The sequence below is a fragment of the Podarcis gaigeae genome, assembly GCF_964106915.1.
Source record: "Podarcis gaigeae genome assembly, chromosome: 6".
NCBI classification, from domain to species: Eukaryota; Metazoa; Chordata; class Lepidosauria; order Squamata; family Lacertidae; genus Podarcis; species Podarcis gaigeae.
In genome coordinates this window covers 5,966,741-5,985,155 of record NC_139682.1, presented here as the reverse complement: position 1 = coordinate 5,985,155, position 18,415 = coordinate 5,966,741, and the positions used below count along the sequence as shown (strand labels likewise).

General features: G+C 45.8%; 1 protein-coding gene across 20 annotated transcripts in view; it reads right to left on the bottom strand.

The window, feature by feature from the left end:
- TPD52L2 (TPD52 like 2) overlaps positions 1 to 18,415 on the bottom strand; it is a 49,071-nt gene that overhangs the window by 2,223 nt on the left and 28,433 nt on the right. For 7 of the 20 annotated variants that reach the window (XM_083744665.1, XM_083744676.1, XM_083744678.1 and 4 more), the window contains 5 exons: positions 15,486 to 15,545; positions 10,438 to 10,539; positions 4,950 to 4,976; positions 2,835 to 2,876; positions 900 to 948 (listed from right to left, as the gene is read on the bottom strand). In XM_083744665.1, the coding sequence (XP_083600791.1) occupies positions 900 to 948; positions 2,835 to 2,876; positions 4,950 to 4,976; positions 10,438 to 10,539; positions 15,486 to 15,545 (280 nt within the window). The remainder of the gene's footprint in view (positions 1 to 899; positions 949 to 2,834; positions 2,877 to 4,949; positions 4,977 to 10,437; positions 10,540 to 15,485; positions 15,546 to 18,415) is intronic. The other 13 variants (XM_083744680.1, XM_083744682.1, XM_083744666.1 and 10 more) reach the window with 3 other exon arrangements.

The following is an 18,415-nucleotide window of genomic DNA, read 5'->3' as shown; positions in this document are numbered from 1 at the left end:
CATGCCCTCTATCTAACCTTTGCTCTCTTAGTGGTCTGCCATGCCCTGCCTGTGACCTTTGTCCCCTTTGTTATACAGTGGTACCTCGGATTAAGTACTTAATTCGTTCTGGAGGTCTGTTCTTAGCCTGAAACTGTTCTTAACCTGAAGCACCACTTTAGCTAATGGGAGCTGCTGCTGCGTCGCCAAAGCACGATTTCTGTTCTCATCCTGAAACAAAGTTCTTAACCCGAGGTACTATTCTGGCTTAGCAGAGTCTGTAACCTGAAGCGTATGCAACCTGAAGCGTCTGTAACCCGAGGTACCACTGTACATTGTTCAAGGGGGAAATGACGCGGTGGAAACAGGTGCCAAAATAACTTTGTACCACCTCTCAATCTCAGGATTGGAAGATGTGTAAAGGTCACAGTCCAAAATGTATCTGACTGGTTTTGCATATTGTGCTAATAAAAAAAGCCTCAGCAGAGCTAGCTGGCAGCTTGCTTATGCACAGCTCACCTGCATTACTAACTCCTGCCTCATGTCCTTCACTTCAAGCGTCGTTTGAACCCTTGCCCTCCCCACATTCTACTTTCCTGTGCACAAACCTTTGTACAGAAGCCAGTTCCCAGTTCCCTCACACTAGAGTGTGACCAAGCAATATAAAAACAGGATGGGACTCAGCGGACAGGAGGACAGGTTCTTAATGGCAGAGGCGGCTGCCCTCACCTACACCCCCTTTCTCATCCTAGGAGGCTTTTCATTCATTCATGTGCCTCTCTCCCTGGTTTTGCAATATGCAACCTCTCCCGTTGCACACACCCAGCCAGTTATGACAGTGGGCATCTTGCTTGTCTAGCAGAAACGTGTCGATCCTAAACACATCATGGCATCGTACTGTGTCACGGGAGGGAAATTACCTTTATGGTTCCAACGCGGTCTTCAAAAGACTTGAAGGTTGCAGAATTTCTTAAAGGAAAAAGAGGAAGAAGCAAGTGAGAAAATAAAACTGCACAGGCATATTAGAAACTTGAATTCTGTTTTGAGGCAGGCAGCTAGCTTTGCTGGTGGAGAAACATCTACCGACCCCCCCAAAGCACTCATGGCTCCTAAAAAGTTTGGCTCAACCACAACCGCTGCAAATTCCTGGTTCTGCTACCAACATTCACCACCAACCTGTTTCAGAGAAATCAACGTGCACCCAACTGCAGAGGAAGTCAATATAAAAAATTACTTGGCAGCTTTGAATTTGGGGTTCCAACCAGAGAACATCCTAAAGTAGCACACACACACGCGCACACACACACCATCCCCTCCTCCCCAAAATGAAAAAGAGAAAAATCAAATATCAAGAGACCCGGGAACACACACAAAAAATTCAGTGGAATTAGTTCAAAAGTATCTCAACTGCCTCCAGTCGTCTTCAGATAGTTCGGTTTGGAGGACAGCTTACCAAGATAAGCTGCCAAACTTTCATAACTAAAAAGTCAAGTTCCTAAAGTAGGCTGAGATGGTGTAACTGATAGAATATATTTGTTTATTACATTTATATACCACCTCTCTCTTCCAAGGATCTCAAGGTGGTGTACATGGTTCTTCACATTTCATTCCATCCTCACGACAACCCTGTGAGGTAGGTCAGGCTAAGAGACAATGACTGGTCCAAGGTCACGCAGTGAGCTTCATGGCTGAGTGGAGATTCAAACCCTGCTCTCCCAGTCTAACAATCTGACCATTATGCCACATGGCTATGGGCCCGAGATACCTTGCTTCAAATCCCCTGGCCGCAAAGCCCACGGGCAAGTCATGATCTCTCAGCCTATCCTACTTTCAAAGCAGGCCGAGGCACCAGCTATTGAAATAGACTTAGTCATGGTTGAGCGTCCTTGAGCCATAAGAAAGCTTTGCAATGGCCATTTCAAAAAACTAGAACTGTATAATACAATGTGAACCAGGCATCAAACATAGGAGCTTAAAAGTAGCCTTGATGTTAGCACTCATTCAGCTCTGGCGACTTCTGTTTCAGTGTATCTGAAGAAGTGTGCATGCACACAAAAGCTCATACCAATAACAAACTTAGTTGGTCTCTAAGGTAGTACTGGAAGGAATTTTTTTATTTTGTTTCGAGTGGACAGTGATTGATTCTGAAAAAGTAGTTTGCCAGGGCCACCAGTTGAAAGTGATCCATAGCACAGAACCACATTTGTGGGTTGATTTTTTAAAAGCATTGTCTACATAAAGCTGATTTGGGGAACTGCCTTAGTTAATATCTATAGACTGAAGATTCATTCCTATTAATATCCACTGACTGGCCAGCCCACTGTTCTTTTGCAGCAGGCAAGACAGAATGAAATATTTTAAAAGCAAAGCAATCTAACTGGGTCCTGAGGGTGGCAAGTGGCTGTTTGGGGATGGGGGGGGGGGAGAGGAGAGGAGCTTTTCGGTGGTGATGCCAGGACTTCGCGACACCCTCCCCAGAGCACCTTGCCTGGCACTTTCTTCAATGTATTTTAAGCACCAGTCAGATACCTTCGTTTTCTTGCTGTCATTTTTTGTCTCTGTGCCACAGGATTTGCAGCCGCTCACATTTTTATGGATTTGCACTTTTACCCTGTATTTTATATTTTGCAATGTTTGCAACTGCATGCTTGTTAGCCGCCGTGAAAACCTTGTTGACGGGCAGGACATAAATATCCAAATTATTAACAATTCACAATACACGATTCACAATACACAATTCCCTCTGAGGGGTCACACTGCTGTGCCTCCACATCACCCCATACATTTAGAAGAGACAGAGTCACCCTTAGGCAAATATGGGACTTGCAAAAGAGACGGGGCTTTTGCTACTTTACCTCATAGCTGGCATACTTATCGAGTGACGAATGGAGTAGCTGCTACTCGGAAGCATTAAGGGGAAAGGAGGAACATATTAGAAGCAGTTAAAACCCTGGAAGCCGCCACACCCGGTTGCCCCCATCCACACAGCGCCATGACAAAACAGCAAAGCATTTTGGGAGACTTCCTTTGTGGAGAACTGAGTTTCGGGGGCGCAAATTGCATAGCTCCTCTGTTCTTTCCTCGACAGGCACCACAGCTGAAAATGCAACCTTTTACAAGCAGGCCCTCCAAGGTTTTGAAACCCCCCACCCATGAAAGGTGCCCCCTCCAAAGTGTGCCAGAGGTTTATAACCAAAAGCAAAGGAACCTACTGTTCTGCCCAAACAGCCAGGCTGCCTGTCGACTAGTAAATAGATACAAAACGCACTGCTGATCTTGATTCAAATCAGCCTGGGAAGAGGAGCATCTAAAACTGGGGTCCCCCAATATGGTACCTTTGGGCACTAAAGCATCCTGGGAGGGGTCTGGAGGGGGGGTTCTTTGCTTCCTGGAGGATGGTCTGCTTTTTGGGCTATGTAGGGGTTTAAAGGTAAAGGGACCCCTGACCGTTAGGATGCCTCTGGGGTTGCGGCGCTCATCTCGCTTTATTGGCCAAGGGAGCCGGCGTACAGCTTCCGGGTCATGTGGCCAGCATGACTAAGCCGCTTCTGGCGAACCAGAGCAGCGCACGGAAACGCCGTTTACCTTCCTGCTGGAGCGGTACCTATTTATCTACTTGCACTTTGATGTGCTTTCGAACTGCTAGGTCGGCAGGAGCAGGGACCGAGCAACGGGAGCTCACCCCGTCACGGAGATTTGAACCGCCGACCTTCTGATCAGCAAGCCCTGGGCTCTGTGGTTTAACCCACAGCGCCACCCGCGTCCCATGTAGGGGTTTAGCCTGGGTCTTTTGGGGAGTGAAAGGCTCTGAGCATTGCCAGTTTTCCTCCTGCGAAATGGGTATTTTGTGGCACCCGCAGTGGTTTCCGATTCCCAAATGCGCTCCTGGGCTTAAATGGGTTGGGGACCCCAGACTCAAAAGCATCCACTGGTGTTGCTGCACCTTAGAGCAAGCGTGACGGACACACAGCCCTCCAGTCTACAACTCCAATTTAGACCTATTCAAAGCAACCAGTGGCTAGGGATGGGTGGTGGGGTCTGAAGGCACCAGGTTCCCCTCTTCTGTTGAAGGGCAACATGAACAGGACATGTCACCACCCAGAGGAGCTTAAAGTCCAGCATCCCACATTAAAGGAGCAGGCTGGATGTTGAACTGCAGCAATACTGCCTCTGGTCAAAAAGCCAAAGCCGTCCACACAAGCACCAATTCATTTTAATTCAAGGGAAAGCCTTTTAATACTGTGCTCTGCCCAAGAGACGCATCTGGCCCGCAACCAAGCCCTGGAGTGGCCTCTGTTTAAAAAAAAGAGGGGGGGCAGGGCAGCACACAATGCTGTCAACACAGCAAAGGCATTCAGATGGCTTTTGCAGCACTAGGTTTCCGAACCCCGCAACTTGCCTTCAGTCTAAAGCCAACAGTGGAAAAGGAGAGCAGCTAAAAGCATGTGATGAACCCGCACAGTTGTGACACTTAGGTGTAAAAAAGCTGCCTTTGTCTGGGGAGGAGCCAAGGTCCGGTTTGCCCAGCACCGTCTATTGTAGGCCAACTGGTTGTTGTTGTTGTTGTTCTCATGTGTCTTCCCAGCCATTTTATCTGGCCCCCCATCTGAGCCAAGTTGCGGAACGAAGCCAAAGGAAAGCTGTTCAGGCTCTTCTGTTGTGTCAAACCAGTTCTTGTGTTTAGCATGACCACCCCAAAAAGGCATTTGGGAGCATGTATGCGTGAGAGATTAAGCAGCCAATAACCTCTCCTTTTTAAAGAGGGAAAACCAGAGGCTTTTGGCTTTGAGCTCATTGGAAAGATACTGGCAGCATCTATAAATGGCTCTGGAGGGCTGGAGTGTTATGGGGCCATTTGTGGTTCCCGATCCCTTTCCTTTCAACTGAAAGTGAGGCTCATGTGTATGCCTCGGAAAACAACCTTGTTTAACCAGATTCCTTGCAGATATCCCTTTTGAACAGAGTCTTACCTAAAGGAATGTGAGAAGGGATGGGCCCTGGAGGAATCCAATGGCAGCAGGAAAGGAAAGCAGTGAAAGAGGCGATTAGTTGCAAATTCCCACACCAAACAGTACAACACAACACTTAAGAGATCCCAAAGGAACCCATCTAAAGACTAACAGAAAGAGAACAAGCAGTGATTTCAGGAAAGGTTAGGAACATAGGAAGCTGTCTTATACAGTCAGACCATTGGTACACCAAGTCCAGCACTGTCTTCACACACTGGCAGCAGCTCTCCAAGATTTCGGGTGGGGTACATTCCCAGCCCTACATGGAGATGCTCAGGATTGAACCTCGTAGCTAAAGCATGCAAAGCAGATTACTTGCCACTCCAAGCTCCAGCCCTGCTATATTCCTAGCACTGGGCACTGACCATGCGAGCATTAAGCCACGCTAAATTAACTTGCCGTTTATTACATCATTAAGCATGTGGCAAACCCTCATAGGTAAACAGATACGCTTGCTAACTTTTTATCCAGAGGCACTGCTAACTGGTTAAACCTGACTCCTTTAATCCACCTGTATTTACTAGGTGGCCAGTGGGTCAATTTTACCAGACCCACAGATCACACAGCAGGGAGTTGCTCCCAGAAAAGAGAGAAGAAGCATCTCAGACGCAAGTGTGCCTGGGAGGAAAACAACCATGATGAACTACTGTGTAAATCCTGCCTGGAGAGTGAAAACCTCCACCTCCCTAAGAGGCTAGAGAGAGGGGGGTTTCATTTTAACACGCTATGGAGAGTTCTGTATCTAGCCCTTCAGGGTAGAAATCTACAACCAGATAATGATTTTCAACTTTGTAGAGAGGGGCTTTGCATTTCAAGGGCTGCATGTCCTCCAGCCACGAATGCATAACACACTATCTGGGTTCAACTGACTTTTACTTAGTACACCACCAAAAATTAATCTCCAGCTTTGCCAATGCAGTGATACCTCGGGTTACCAACAGTCCTGCGTATGAACGCTTCAGGTTACAAACTCCACAAACTCGGAAGAGGGGTCCTGGGTTGCAAACTTTGCCCTGGGATACGAACGCAATCCGCTTCCGGGGCTGCGGGAGCCCTTTGTAGGGAATGCGCACCTCTGGTTAAGAACGCTTCTGGTTAAGAACAGACTTCCGGAACAAATTAAGTTCGTAACCCAAGGTACCACTGTATGTAAAGGTAAAGGGACCCCTGACCATTAGGTCCAGTCGTGGCCGACTCTAGGGTTGCGGCGCTCATCTCGCTTTATTGGCCGAGGGAGCTGGCGTACAGCTTCTGGGTCATGTGGCCAGCGTGACTAAGCCACTTCTGGCAAACCAGAGCAGCACACAGAAACACCGTTTACCTTCCCACCAGAGCGGTACCTATTTATCTACTTGCACTTTGACATGCTTTCAAACTGCTAGGTTGGCAGGAGCAGGGACCGAGAAACGGGAGCTCACCCCGTCATGGGGATTCGAACCGCCGACCTTCTGTTCGGCAAGTCCTAGGCTCCATGGTTTAACCCACAGCGCCACCCGCGTCCCTACCACTGTATGTAAGGGCTGCTATATTTCTCTTTACACTTCCTTTCAAACCAGGAATGTGTGTGTATTTTTGCTTAAGGCACAAAACAGATATTGGTAACAGCCGGGCTCTCTCTTTCATGACCGGGAACCAGCATTTGCTTCTACATCCCAGAATACTACAGGCAACCTGATACCCAAGTCCATCTGCATCTTCAGATTAGTGTCTAAATGCAGACCTCAAGGCGTCAAAATGCAGAGTTATTACTATTACTATTTCTTCATGTTTCCCCTCATTCTCCCAACCCCTAAGATTTTGTGCACAATTTTGAGAAATTTCAGTTGGCTTTAATAAGACACACTGCCCAAGTATGGATTTTGGAAGGGGCTGACACCATTGAACCAAGAGGTTCAAGGACACCCTAACGAAACAGAAGAGTTTAGATCAGGGGTAGGCAACCTAGGGCCAGGGGCCGGATGCGGCCCAATCGCCTTCTCAATCTGGCCAGTGGATGGTCCGGGAATCAGCGTGTTTTGACATGAGTAGAATGTGTCCTTTTATTTAAAATGCATCTCTGGGTTATTTGTGGGGCATAGGAATTTGTTCACTTCCCCCCAAATTATATAGTCCGGCCTACCACCTGGTCTGAGGGACGGTGGACCGGCCCACGGCTGATTGCTGATCCCTGGTTTAGATCCTTAACCGCTTCTCTTAAGTCATGTGAGTGGGATTTGGCAGCATGCTCAAAGCATCTTTTTCTGCCCCCAATTTCTCACAAGCTGTAGAGCAGCAAGGAGAAAATGCAAGCCAAGGTTCGGTAGCCAGAAATTGAGTGCAGCAGTGTCAGAGTTAAGAGGACTGAGAGTCCAAAGGACTCTGCTCCAAATGGATATTGGGAGAACTGCTGTTATGAAATCTCGCATCCCAAAATGTCCAGTACGATTTGGCCCAATTTGCATTGTACATAAAAGTTTGATGATAGTGGCCCCTTGTTTTCAAGAGGGATCGTGAAAACCATGCCATTCGCCAATGTTGCAAGGCCGTTAATTCCATTCATTAAAAAAAAAAAAGATTAGCAGAGGCGTCTCTACTGGGGCTTTTCACAACAGTTAGCTAGCTAAGATGGGTTGGATCCAGAGGAAGTTATGTCACAGTTTGGTTCCATTTATTTCAGTGGAACTGGAGTGTGACTAAACTTATCAAGTTGGACCCTGAGGAAGTTAAATCAGATTAGATACTATAGAAAATATACAGGCAAAACTCCAGCAGGTGTCTGCGAGTTCAAGGAGATTATTGTTGCTTAGACATGACCAAGACCTTGTCCCTTCGTCAATTACCTTTCCCCTTACTTGGAGCAGCCAAGGTGGAAAGTTTCATCCATGAACACACTTCAAAGCACACCAGCAAAACAAAGGAATGCAGTTTTCTTCTTAAGAAAATAGTATAAAAAGAGCAGAATCTCTAAGGCACATGGCAGAGATGAATGAGGCTGAACAGAGAGGAAAAAACCCCTTCTGCCCAAAGGAAAGAGGTTCACTGCAAAACACCAGTTTCACTCCTTTTAGTCTCTGATCACATAAGTCAAGCTTCGTGGCACAAGTCTGCCTTTCATTTGAGGGAATTGGTTCGGTAAGGACTAGGAAAAGAGCCTCTATGGTCATCAGGATGAGACCTTGCAGAAGGAGGCAGCTTCTCTCTCCCACTTGTTTGACTGCTGCTATCTGGGGCAGAGAAAATCACACGCAGTAGTACTTTATTGACATTTAACTAGACATTACCAGGGTGTGGGAAAGAGGAGACCACAAATTATCTGTCCTAACTAAGTTTCAACCACACCTTTGTTATGATGTGGATTGAAAGTTTTTTCTCTTTGAAGATAAACCACCAAAGTCTCCATTTATCACATTACGCTAAGTGGCTCAGAGCACTGCTCTGCTTTCTTCATTAGTCTAGCTACGAGTTCTATTCCTACTTTCTTTCAGATCCTGTGTGATTTGGCCACAATGACTCCGTACCATGATGACAAATACGTTACTTTTTTAAGAACCACTGCTTTGTGGTTCAAAGGTTTGATAACCTGTATGAACACTGAAATGCTTCTTTAAAACACACAGAGAGAGACCTAATCAATGTCTTTGCTATTCACACTGTAGATGCCACATTGAAATTTGTGAATTTCAGGAAGTCGACCATGCAAAACTAAAATAGCAAACTAGGTTCTTAATAACCTTTGGGGGGGGGGGAGGCATGGGTCTTGTTTGCAAGCTGTATCAGTTCCAGGAAAATGTTATCAAGACCAACGCATTTATGAAATAATTCTCTGGGACATTTAAGCAAGCATGTTGCTTTTGGTAAGAAAACGGTGCTATCTGCTAACTCGAAGAACAACACACACACAAATACACACATAACCACAATGTACTAGAGGTGGCAATAGTCCTGAAAGTGCTATTATGTGATCAGAGTTCATATCAAGCGCTTACCACCCAGATATTCCCAGCCAGAGAGGGAAAGGAGAATGTCTGAGAAGAATCAATGTTGCAGTGAATACAAGGGCTCAATTCTACGTTAAGTACTATTAACACATTAAGCAGTTATGTATACAATATAGTGTAGCACAACACAGCTTGCATTTATAAAAATTCTCAAGAGTAAGGATTGAAGGGGAACCATTTGCTGTCCTGCATCTCACAAATAAGTGTGAACCTACCCTGTGAACCTTGGATAACTTCCTTCCATATTCTCTTGACCAAACTAAAGTGGCAACTTCACTTGTTGTAAGTTGATGCTAGTGGTGCATTAAATGGGAATACAGCATTTAAATAAGACTTCATGTGTCTTCATGGGGAAATGTAGCGTTAGGTTTCTAGTCGGCTTTTAGCCCTGTATTTAGACTACCACCAGTTCAGTTTAAGATGAAGGCTGAATGAGTTTCCAAACCAGAAACTGCATCATTCAACAAACCTGATTGCAGGCTACCAAAGTTTGGAGCACATAGACAATTTGCAACGGAGCTGAACTCTAGTGAAAATCTAAACATTTAGGGGATGTTTTGATTGTTTACTTATAGGCCGCTTTTTCATAACGAGATTGCCCAAACTGGCTTACAGCAAACATCGAAATATAGAGCCTTTGAAATAGAAATATACAAAATATAGAACATGTCAGTAAATAAATAAAAAAGCCTAAACCAATTTGGCAAACAGAGAATAAATTCAATATTACACACACACACACATGAAAATTCTAGGCTTAAGTACATAAATACAACACTAAACAAGAGTTAACCAGCAATGAAGTTTTTGGTACTGGTCTTGCTGCACTCCCAAGAGGGGAGGGCTAAGTCCACAACCCAAGTTCTCACTGAACCCATGAACAAACAGGATTAGACCATCTAATAATTTAAATAATCAAGCTTATAAAACATTAGGTGTGTAACAAGCAGAGAAATCTACGCCAAACAAGTGTTATTAAGTTCTGGACACAAGTTCTAAACTTAGTTGCTTATACTGTAGTAGTATTACACAAGCACATGTGTAGGCAAAGGACATTATAGAAATAAAAAAAAATCCTCTGTAGTTTTTCATCTCAGAAAAACAGTGAAGCAAAAAAAGAAAAAGAATTTGTTTAAAAGATCAGTTTATAGCGTCTTGGCGGTGGGGGACCTGCTTCTAAAATCAGCATAATACTAACTGCAAATTCCTCAGAACTAAGGGGAACATTGCTTTTATGAGATATCAATAGGGCATTATTATTTTATTATTTTAAGGAGAGGCCACCAAGGAAAGGCCATTCTTGGCTTCAGAGAAAATGTAAGTGAAATAGGCAGTCAAACATTCGGCACCTCTCGCCCCTGTAACTGGAACCAGTTAATAATACCAGGGCTGTTAGATACTGATTGCTACTCTTGCACTGGGAACATGCTCAATTTCCTCTCCCTTTGAAGCAAATATAGCGCAAAAATTACCTCATGTCTCCAAGCTTCCGGCTGATCACAGAACCCACGTTGGAAAGGGCAGCCGAAGTCTTCTGCCCTGCCTGCGAGAGAGTTTCCTGCGTCTTCTTGTAGCTAGGCAAGAAAAAACAAGGCTTGTTAGCAGCTGAAGACAGCAATTACGGAGGAAGAACGAGGCGGCGCTAGGGGAAAAGGCAGCTGGTGTCTGGCAAACAGGGCTCTTGTGGATAAGGGAGACAGCGGCACTTCTGGCCAGGGTCTCATTGTGCGCAAACATCACTTGAGGGTCATCCATCTTCATTCCTAAGCACCATGCAGCTGTGGTTAAAACAGGGCATACGCAGCTGTAAGTGACACTGGCACACATCTTCAGAGGCATTTACTGAAACTAAAAGACTTCAATGAATAAGTGAGAATGGCTGGGAAGCTGTTCAGCTGGTTCCCAGTGCAATGATGGATTTAAAGCCCTTTTGCACAGAAGCAGCGAAGTTGTTTCTTTAACATATGCCTTTACTAACAGTGCTGATTTTTAAAAAATAAAATCTCACTGCACAGGGCTAGAAGCGTTTTCTCACTGCAAGTCGGTCAAATTGCATTTGGGCCATTCGTTCTCCTTACAACCCCCCGGCTTTTCCCTTGCGCCCATATTAAAAAAAGAGGATTTCTCATCTACCCAGAAATTACAAAGCAGCCCCCATCGCCCCCGCAAAAAAAGCTTTCAGCTGGCGACAACATTAGAAATTTAGAAGGAACAGTTAACAGTGACAAGTTAATTCAGAAAAGAATCAGCCTTGCTTCTGCTATGTAAGGAAAATGTTTCCCATCAGTTACCATTAACATTGCTATTTTAAAACAGGGACAATAGCAACACACTCCAAAGAATTGAAGTACCCATTTCTGGGACAGTTTTCTGCCATCAATCCAAAGACTCAGATGGCACAGTCTTTATGTTTTAGTTCTAAACACAGTATTTCAGTCCCTACTGAGCAAGCCACTAACATCCCCAGAAAAAAATCAGTGCACAGAGGGAACAGATTACAGCCAAGCACCTTTTAAACTCTTCCCCTGATAGTTAAAGCTGGAATTCTGCATGCAATAGCAACCTAAACTCAGTGGGACTTGTCCCTCATCAGCCACGTACAAGATAAGGCTATTCGCATTGCCATTAATTAGGATAGCGTTTTTTGTATACAAACAGCCATTGCTGGTGGTGATTATATTCCATATCCTAACGAAGTAAGCTGTTGCACAGTGAATCCTCAAACTCACTGCCCCGGGCTCTCGTGTGCTAGCTAAGATCACTTCTAGTATCAGAGGCAAGCTGGAGAGAAAGCTCAGACTGTGCTCCATGGAGAGGCAAGGCTTGTTCTCACCCGTGAACCCAGGCCTCCGGTTCCTTCCTCTGAAAAATTATTTATTATCTAATTATTAAATCTGCACTGCAGCCTTCTTCCCAAAGGTGCCCAGTTCTCATTGAGGCTGGCAATTCTTGTGTGTAACCTGGGCTACTTTAGATTTACAGGTGGGTCCTCACTTTGAAGCTTAATAGCTAAAAGTAGTGTTCCAATAGGAACACACCCGTTGAAAACAAACCTGCCAAGAAGGCTAGACCCACCCCGATTTTCTATGTAGAGGGTCTGAGATGTGAGCCACAGCTGCATCCTCAAGAGCCAAGGCCATTTTACTTGCTTCTTTGTTTAAAGTATTGGCAGCTTCATTAAACATGGCTGCAGCTATCCCAGGTATTGGTCCTCAGTTGTTTAAAAGGGCACGTGAATGTCATTTGTCTTCTTCAGCATTCTCCTGCCCTGCATTAGGTGTTAAGATACTGCAAGGGTCGGCTGGGGACGACTTAGCAAGACCAGCTGTCATGTAGCTGTACCTATTATTCACCCTGACACCAAAAGCACCCCGATTACAGACCAGCAAGTTCCTAACCAATTGTCCCCCAAAACGGGGGGGTATAATCATCTGAAGGGGTAGGCTAGCAGCATCCGGTCTCTGTATTACTCAAACATTAGGGTTTTTTTAACGCTAACCCTAAGCCCCAGCATGGTTTCAAACACACACTCTCTCTCTCTCTGGCTCAGACATGCAACACAGAAGCTCCTTAAGCACTGTACAAAATCTGCTTCTAGCCTATGCGTCCCAGAAGCCACATTTTGCTTCCTGTGCTGACAAGAAAGCTTGTGTATTTGCTCGTACCGCTCTGGAATAATACTGCTTATTCAGCTGAGGCCTCCCAAAAACCCATCCTGCCTTTCTGCAGCCCCAGCTGTCTTAGCAGAAGCTGAAGTTTCCTAAAAATATAGGGAAGAGATATTTGCTTTGCAATACCCTAATACACAGTCTTCCACAAGCCAATGCCTTCCAAATATTTTGAACCAAAGATCTCTTCAGCCTCAGATCTGTGCTAGCTGGGGCTGATGGAAGCTACAGTATGAAATATCTGGAGGGCACTGGGTTGGGGAAGGCTGATGCAGACCTCCACCCCTCTAGTCATTTGTCACCAAATTCAGTGAAGCATTGGTACTTAACTAAAGCCTGAAAAGGAAGGCTAGCACAGCACGACTAAAAAAAGGAAAAGGTTAAGGACCCCTGATAGTTAAGTCTAGTCACAAATGACTCTGGGGTTGCGGCACTCATCTCGCTTTACAGGCCGAGGGAGCTGGTGTTTGTCCGCAGACAGTTTTTCCAGGTCATGTGGCTAGCATGACTAAGCCGCTTCTGGCGAACCAGAGCAGCGCACGGAAACACTGTTTACCTTCCCATTGCTGTGGTACCTATTTATCTACTTGCACTTTTGGCGTGCTTTCAAACTGCTAGGTTGGCGGCGGCAGCAGGGACTGAGCAACAGGAGCTCACCCCATTGCGGGGATTTGAATAGCCGACCTTCTGATCAGCAAGCCCAAGAGGCTCAGTAGTTTAGACCACAGCGCCGCCCTCGTCCTTATAGCATGACTAGAGGTGTTTAAAAATTCAGCTCCGGAAACTTTCCACCAAAGTTGACTTCCTGCTGAAGTTTTCAGGAAGCTGAAGTTTGCAAAACTTCCTGCTTTGCTAGGGGGTTTCCACTCAGATTAAACTCAGGACAAACTCTGATTAAACCCCACCAAAGAAAATGGCTTTCTGTTAACTCAAAGTAGCTGCTGGGGTTTGTCAATGCATAGCAAGGTAACTATACACTTTCGTGGGAGAAAGCAGGTAGCACTTAATCTCAGTTTAATGAAGGTCAAGTTCCTCTCTCAGAATTTCCCCCTAGTCAGCCAAAATATTAACAGGGAAAAAGGGCAGGTAGCACTGAGAGGCAATGAGTTAAACAATAAAATACTCCAAAAGTAGACAAGTGTTGTGGGGAATGGGGAGGAAGGGTCAAACTCCACAAACAAGTTACTAAGGCCAAGTACTATACAGTCGTACCTCCGAAGTCGAACAGAATCCGTTCCAGAAGTCCATTCGACTTCCAAAATGTTCGGAAACCAAGGCATGGCTTCTGATGGGCTGCAGGAAGCTCCTGCAGCCAGTCGGACGCCGTGTCGGGCGCTCGGGTTCCAAATAACGTTTGCAAACTGGAACACTCACTTCTGGGTTTGCGGTGTTTGGGAGCCAAAACATTCGAGTCCCAAGGTGTTTGACTTCTGAGGTACGACTGAAAATCCAAAGGATCTTCTCACAGAATAGGCCTTTCCCAGTTCCTTATTTCTGATGCAGTCCTATTCTCCCTGTAAAGACACTCCAGAGGACTGGGATATCCTTCAGAGTGGCATTCAATGAATGAAGTGCTGCAGCAGGACTGGAAACCAGTGACCCACCCACCTCTCACATGTGTGCAAGCAGAAATGCATTCCATTCCAGCCTCAGCTTCTCTGAATTCAAGTCAACAGGGACTCTTCCTCCCTCATCAGTTCCACTGAATTGAACGGGAAACAATCAGAGTTACAGGGTTCTTCTATTACTTCCACTTATTTCAGTGGGGATAAGATGCTCTCAATGGGGAGAGGCACACATGCTTGCAGTAAGGAATTATGGAAGCTGGCTCTTATTTCCTTAAAAAGTGGCTCCTGGGGACATCAGAAGAAATATGCTGATTATGGTAAGATCATATAAGGACTATAACCAGAAGTTTCCTAGACATAAGGTGAACCAAAGGAAATTGTTGCACTAACCTCCTGTTGAAACTAGGATTGGGAATCTACGGTTCTCCAGAACCCTCATCTAAGGGTTACAAAATGCACCTTTCTTAAGCTCGCTTTAATTTATATGCAGTAATGCTTCACACAGGAGCATTAGTGTGCTTGGTTGGGTTCACTGCAAGGCCCTGTGAGCGGACTGAATACAAAACCTTTAAAAAAATAATAAAACTCCATTCCCTTACCATCTAAATTCTGCACCAAGAAAAAATGCATTCTACGACTTGTAAAACTATGCCATTTGCAACCATTTCTATCTTTGCATTATACTGTGGGTTCTTTTTCCTTGTTTGCATGATTTATTATACTTTGCTAGTCATGGGTGGGGTACAGTCACTGAAGTTCTCTGGCTGCTGAAATTTCAGAAATGCTGCCCACATACTTTCAAACTTTTTTTTTACACCCCTAAGGGCTAGAATTCATGCATTTAGAAAAAGTAATTAAAAGAAGAGAACTTCAGGATTCTGGTCCCACTATTACATTCTGCATTACATTTTGCACTCCCGCAGAACCGCAGTCCACAAGCAATAATCATTGGCAAGCTTAAACTGCAAGTTAACCTGAACGAGGCCTCTCCAAAGGAAGCGCAGAAGCAGGTGAAGGTGTTTACTGCCAAAGAGCAATGGGCAAACGTCAGGATGGCAAGGATATCACAGATAAATTCATGGGATCATAGAGAAAGCTGCCACGCAGTAAGCTGCAGAGTCTAAGTCATCCTTTTCCCATTATCCCTAATTAGTCAGCAAAACAATCGGCGTTTAGAGAATGGAGACCAAGCAGGAAGGCAGTTAGTGCAGGGAAGGAACTGTTAGTTTCAGGATGCTATTGGAATAAGGGAACGTGCTTTAGGCTGAAGGTTAAGACACTCACGCTTCTGATTGGGTTAATTTCTCATTCCAGTCCTCCAGGGTGCTGCTGGCCGAAACATATCTATAAATACAACGGAAGTTAGAGAAGGGGCCAAAACCTTTCTTCCACAGCACTCCAAACCACAAGGGCTGTCACAAAGTCATCACAATTCCTTCAAGCTTTTGTATTTATTCCTCCCTAGTTTGTGTTATTTCGAGGTCAGATTCCTTCCTGTTCTCGGGGCGAACCATCGAAGACATGCAGTCTTAAATAAATAAAATGTTCAGGTGTTGCAAAAATGGTCTCTCCAGCTCCTTCCTTTTCATGCTTGCGGAAGGCGGGGGGAAAGCACCGCCCTAGACTTAGCAGTCCTACTTTGCTGCCGTTAGATTAAAACAGAGCCGATCCCTGCAGGATCAGGCCCACAGCTCAGCTAATCCAGAATCCTGTCCTCATAGCTGGCAGCCAGATGCCCTAATGAGAAACCAGCAAGGCAGGATTCAAGCACAAGAGTTTACGCTGGGTGTTCAGGGAGGTGCATCAAAACAGCAACCGTTCTTCCTTCCTTTGGCAAAGGCAGACACGCCAGCGACCCCAAAGCTACTTTAACCAGCCTCTCCCTCTCCCACTATGGTTTGGTTGAGGCAGCTGCGTCTCAAAGAAATTGCCACACATACCTTTACACGACTTAACATTTGCCAGGTGCTTTGTTTTAAAGTGCAATTAAGTTTAAAAGGCTGCAAGGCTGCTGCAGTGCAGAGAGTGGTGGAAGGCAGGTTTTAAACTGCCGTTTCAAACATTTATTTCTATGCCTCCCCTGCGGAAAAATCAATCTGAAAGGCTAGATTTTGGGGGGGGGGGGAGAGAATGTGTCTCACTGTTGCCTATGGCTTGGGCTACCATTTGCAGTTAGATGCACTGCAGCATGTGGGGAAATAAAGAGTGAAGACATAATTGAGCGTCTTAAAACAAGGTCACACTAAGCCCAGGATTCTATAAATACAAGTGCTATAGCAGCCTATTAACACCCAGTCTTCAGAAACTGCTTTGAGGTTTTTTGTTGGGGGGAGGGGGTGTTTTACAATCAAGAAGAAGAAGAAGAAGAGTTTGGATTTGATATCCCGCCTTTCACTCCCTTTAAGGAGTCTCAAAGCGGCTAACATTCTCCTTTCCCTTCCTCCCCCACAACAAACACTCTGTGAGGTGAGTGGGGCTGAGAGACTTCAGGGAAGTGTGACTGGCCCAAGGTCACCCAGCAGTTGCATGTGGAGGAGCGGAGACTTGAACCCGGTTCCCCAGATTACGAGACTACCGCTCTTAACCACTACACCACACTGGCTCTCAAGCAGTGCATAAATGAAATCAAGCAGTGTATAAATGAAATAAAATTAAGATTTAACTTTTTGAATTTTTTTTCTGCACTGGGGAGGAAAGTGTCTGCTTAATAGTTAGTTGGCTGGCTATAATTACCTAGTCCAGTCCCAAATATAAAGAAAAATACAAGCCGAGACAAATAATTTGGGTCAAAAAGAGTTCTAGTGGGCCAGGCTGCCAGCTTTAAACTGAATTGTCAGGCTTGTAAAGTAAGCCTGAAAGAATCACTACTACCCTGACTTTCGCTCAAAGGGGCTGTCCAAGGATCAACAGAGTGCCCTGTCCAAACTCCACCAGCTTATTTGGACTTCTGCACCAGGCACGGGGCAAAGGGATTCTCATACGCTAATTCAGGCAAGGGTGGTCATGTGCCAGCATGCAGACCTACATATACAGGCATGCACGCAGTCGACCATATGGACACAGCTCCCTCCCACACCTCAGCAACACCACATCAGGCAGCCTCGGCCCAAATCTCAAGCCAGCCAGGAGGCTACAACACAGCCATGTTCAAAGTTCCTCCATCCTGGCCTAGAACTAAACCCTGAATACATTTCTAGGTGTGCTTCCTCAGCAGTGAGCAGCACTGAACTCGGTGGGACCTTTGAGCAGAGATGCACAGAGCAACACTGCAGGTCTATCAGCTTGAAGGTCTCCCACAGCCGCATCCATCCTCCTTTGCTGCCTCTTGCACCTGGAAGGGCAAGATGCTGCTCCTGCAGTCCCCTCTCTCACCCCCCAATGAAGGAACGATGCCTTCTGTGGCCACCTCACATAGTGAAACCCAAGGCACCATTTCTCCTTTGCAAAGCAGCCTCCAGAAGAAGAGGTCCCCAGTGAAGAAGCAGTGAGCCAGGGTGAAGAACCCTTCTCTGCTGCCTGCAAGTGTTGGCAGGGGGAAAGCAATGGGCAAGAGTTGAGCATCCTTTCCCACTGCCGGCCTCCCCCTTTCAACACCACTTTGTAGCCATCGAACATACGGGTATTCAACTAAGTTTAATTCAGAATATAGTCACTGAAATTAATAGACCTTAAAGGTAAAGGGACCCCTGACTATTAGGTCCAGTCATGGCCAACTCTGAGGTTGCGGCACTCATCTCGCTTTATTGGCCGAGAGAGCCGGCGTACAGCTTCCGGGTCATGCGGCCAGCATGACTAAGCCGCTTCTGGCGAACCAGAGCAGCGCATGGAAACACCGTTTACCTTCCCGCCAGAGCGGTACCTATTTATCTACTTGCACTTGGCATGCTTTCGAACTGCTAGGTTGGCAGGAGCAGGGACCGAGCAACAGGAGCTCACCCCGTCGCGGGGATTTGAACCGCTGACCTTCCAATCGGCAAGCTCAAGAGGCTCTGTGGTTTATCCCACAGTGCCACCTTACTTAGTCATTAATTTTAATGAGCCTACTCTGCATAAAACTTATACCACCCAATGGTTCCAGCCGAAAGCTAAAACCAAAAGTTAAGAAACTGCATTTGCTAACACCCAGCCTTCACATTTCACACTCTCCTTTGTCCATGGTCTGCATGTGAGCATCAGAATCTGAAATGGGAAAACCTCCCTTTTGCCATGTACAG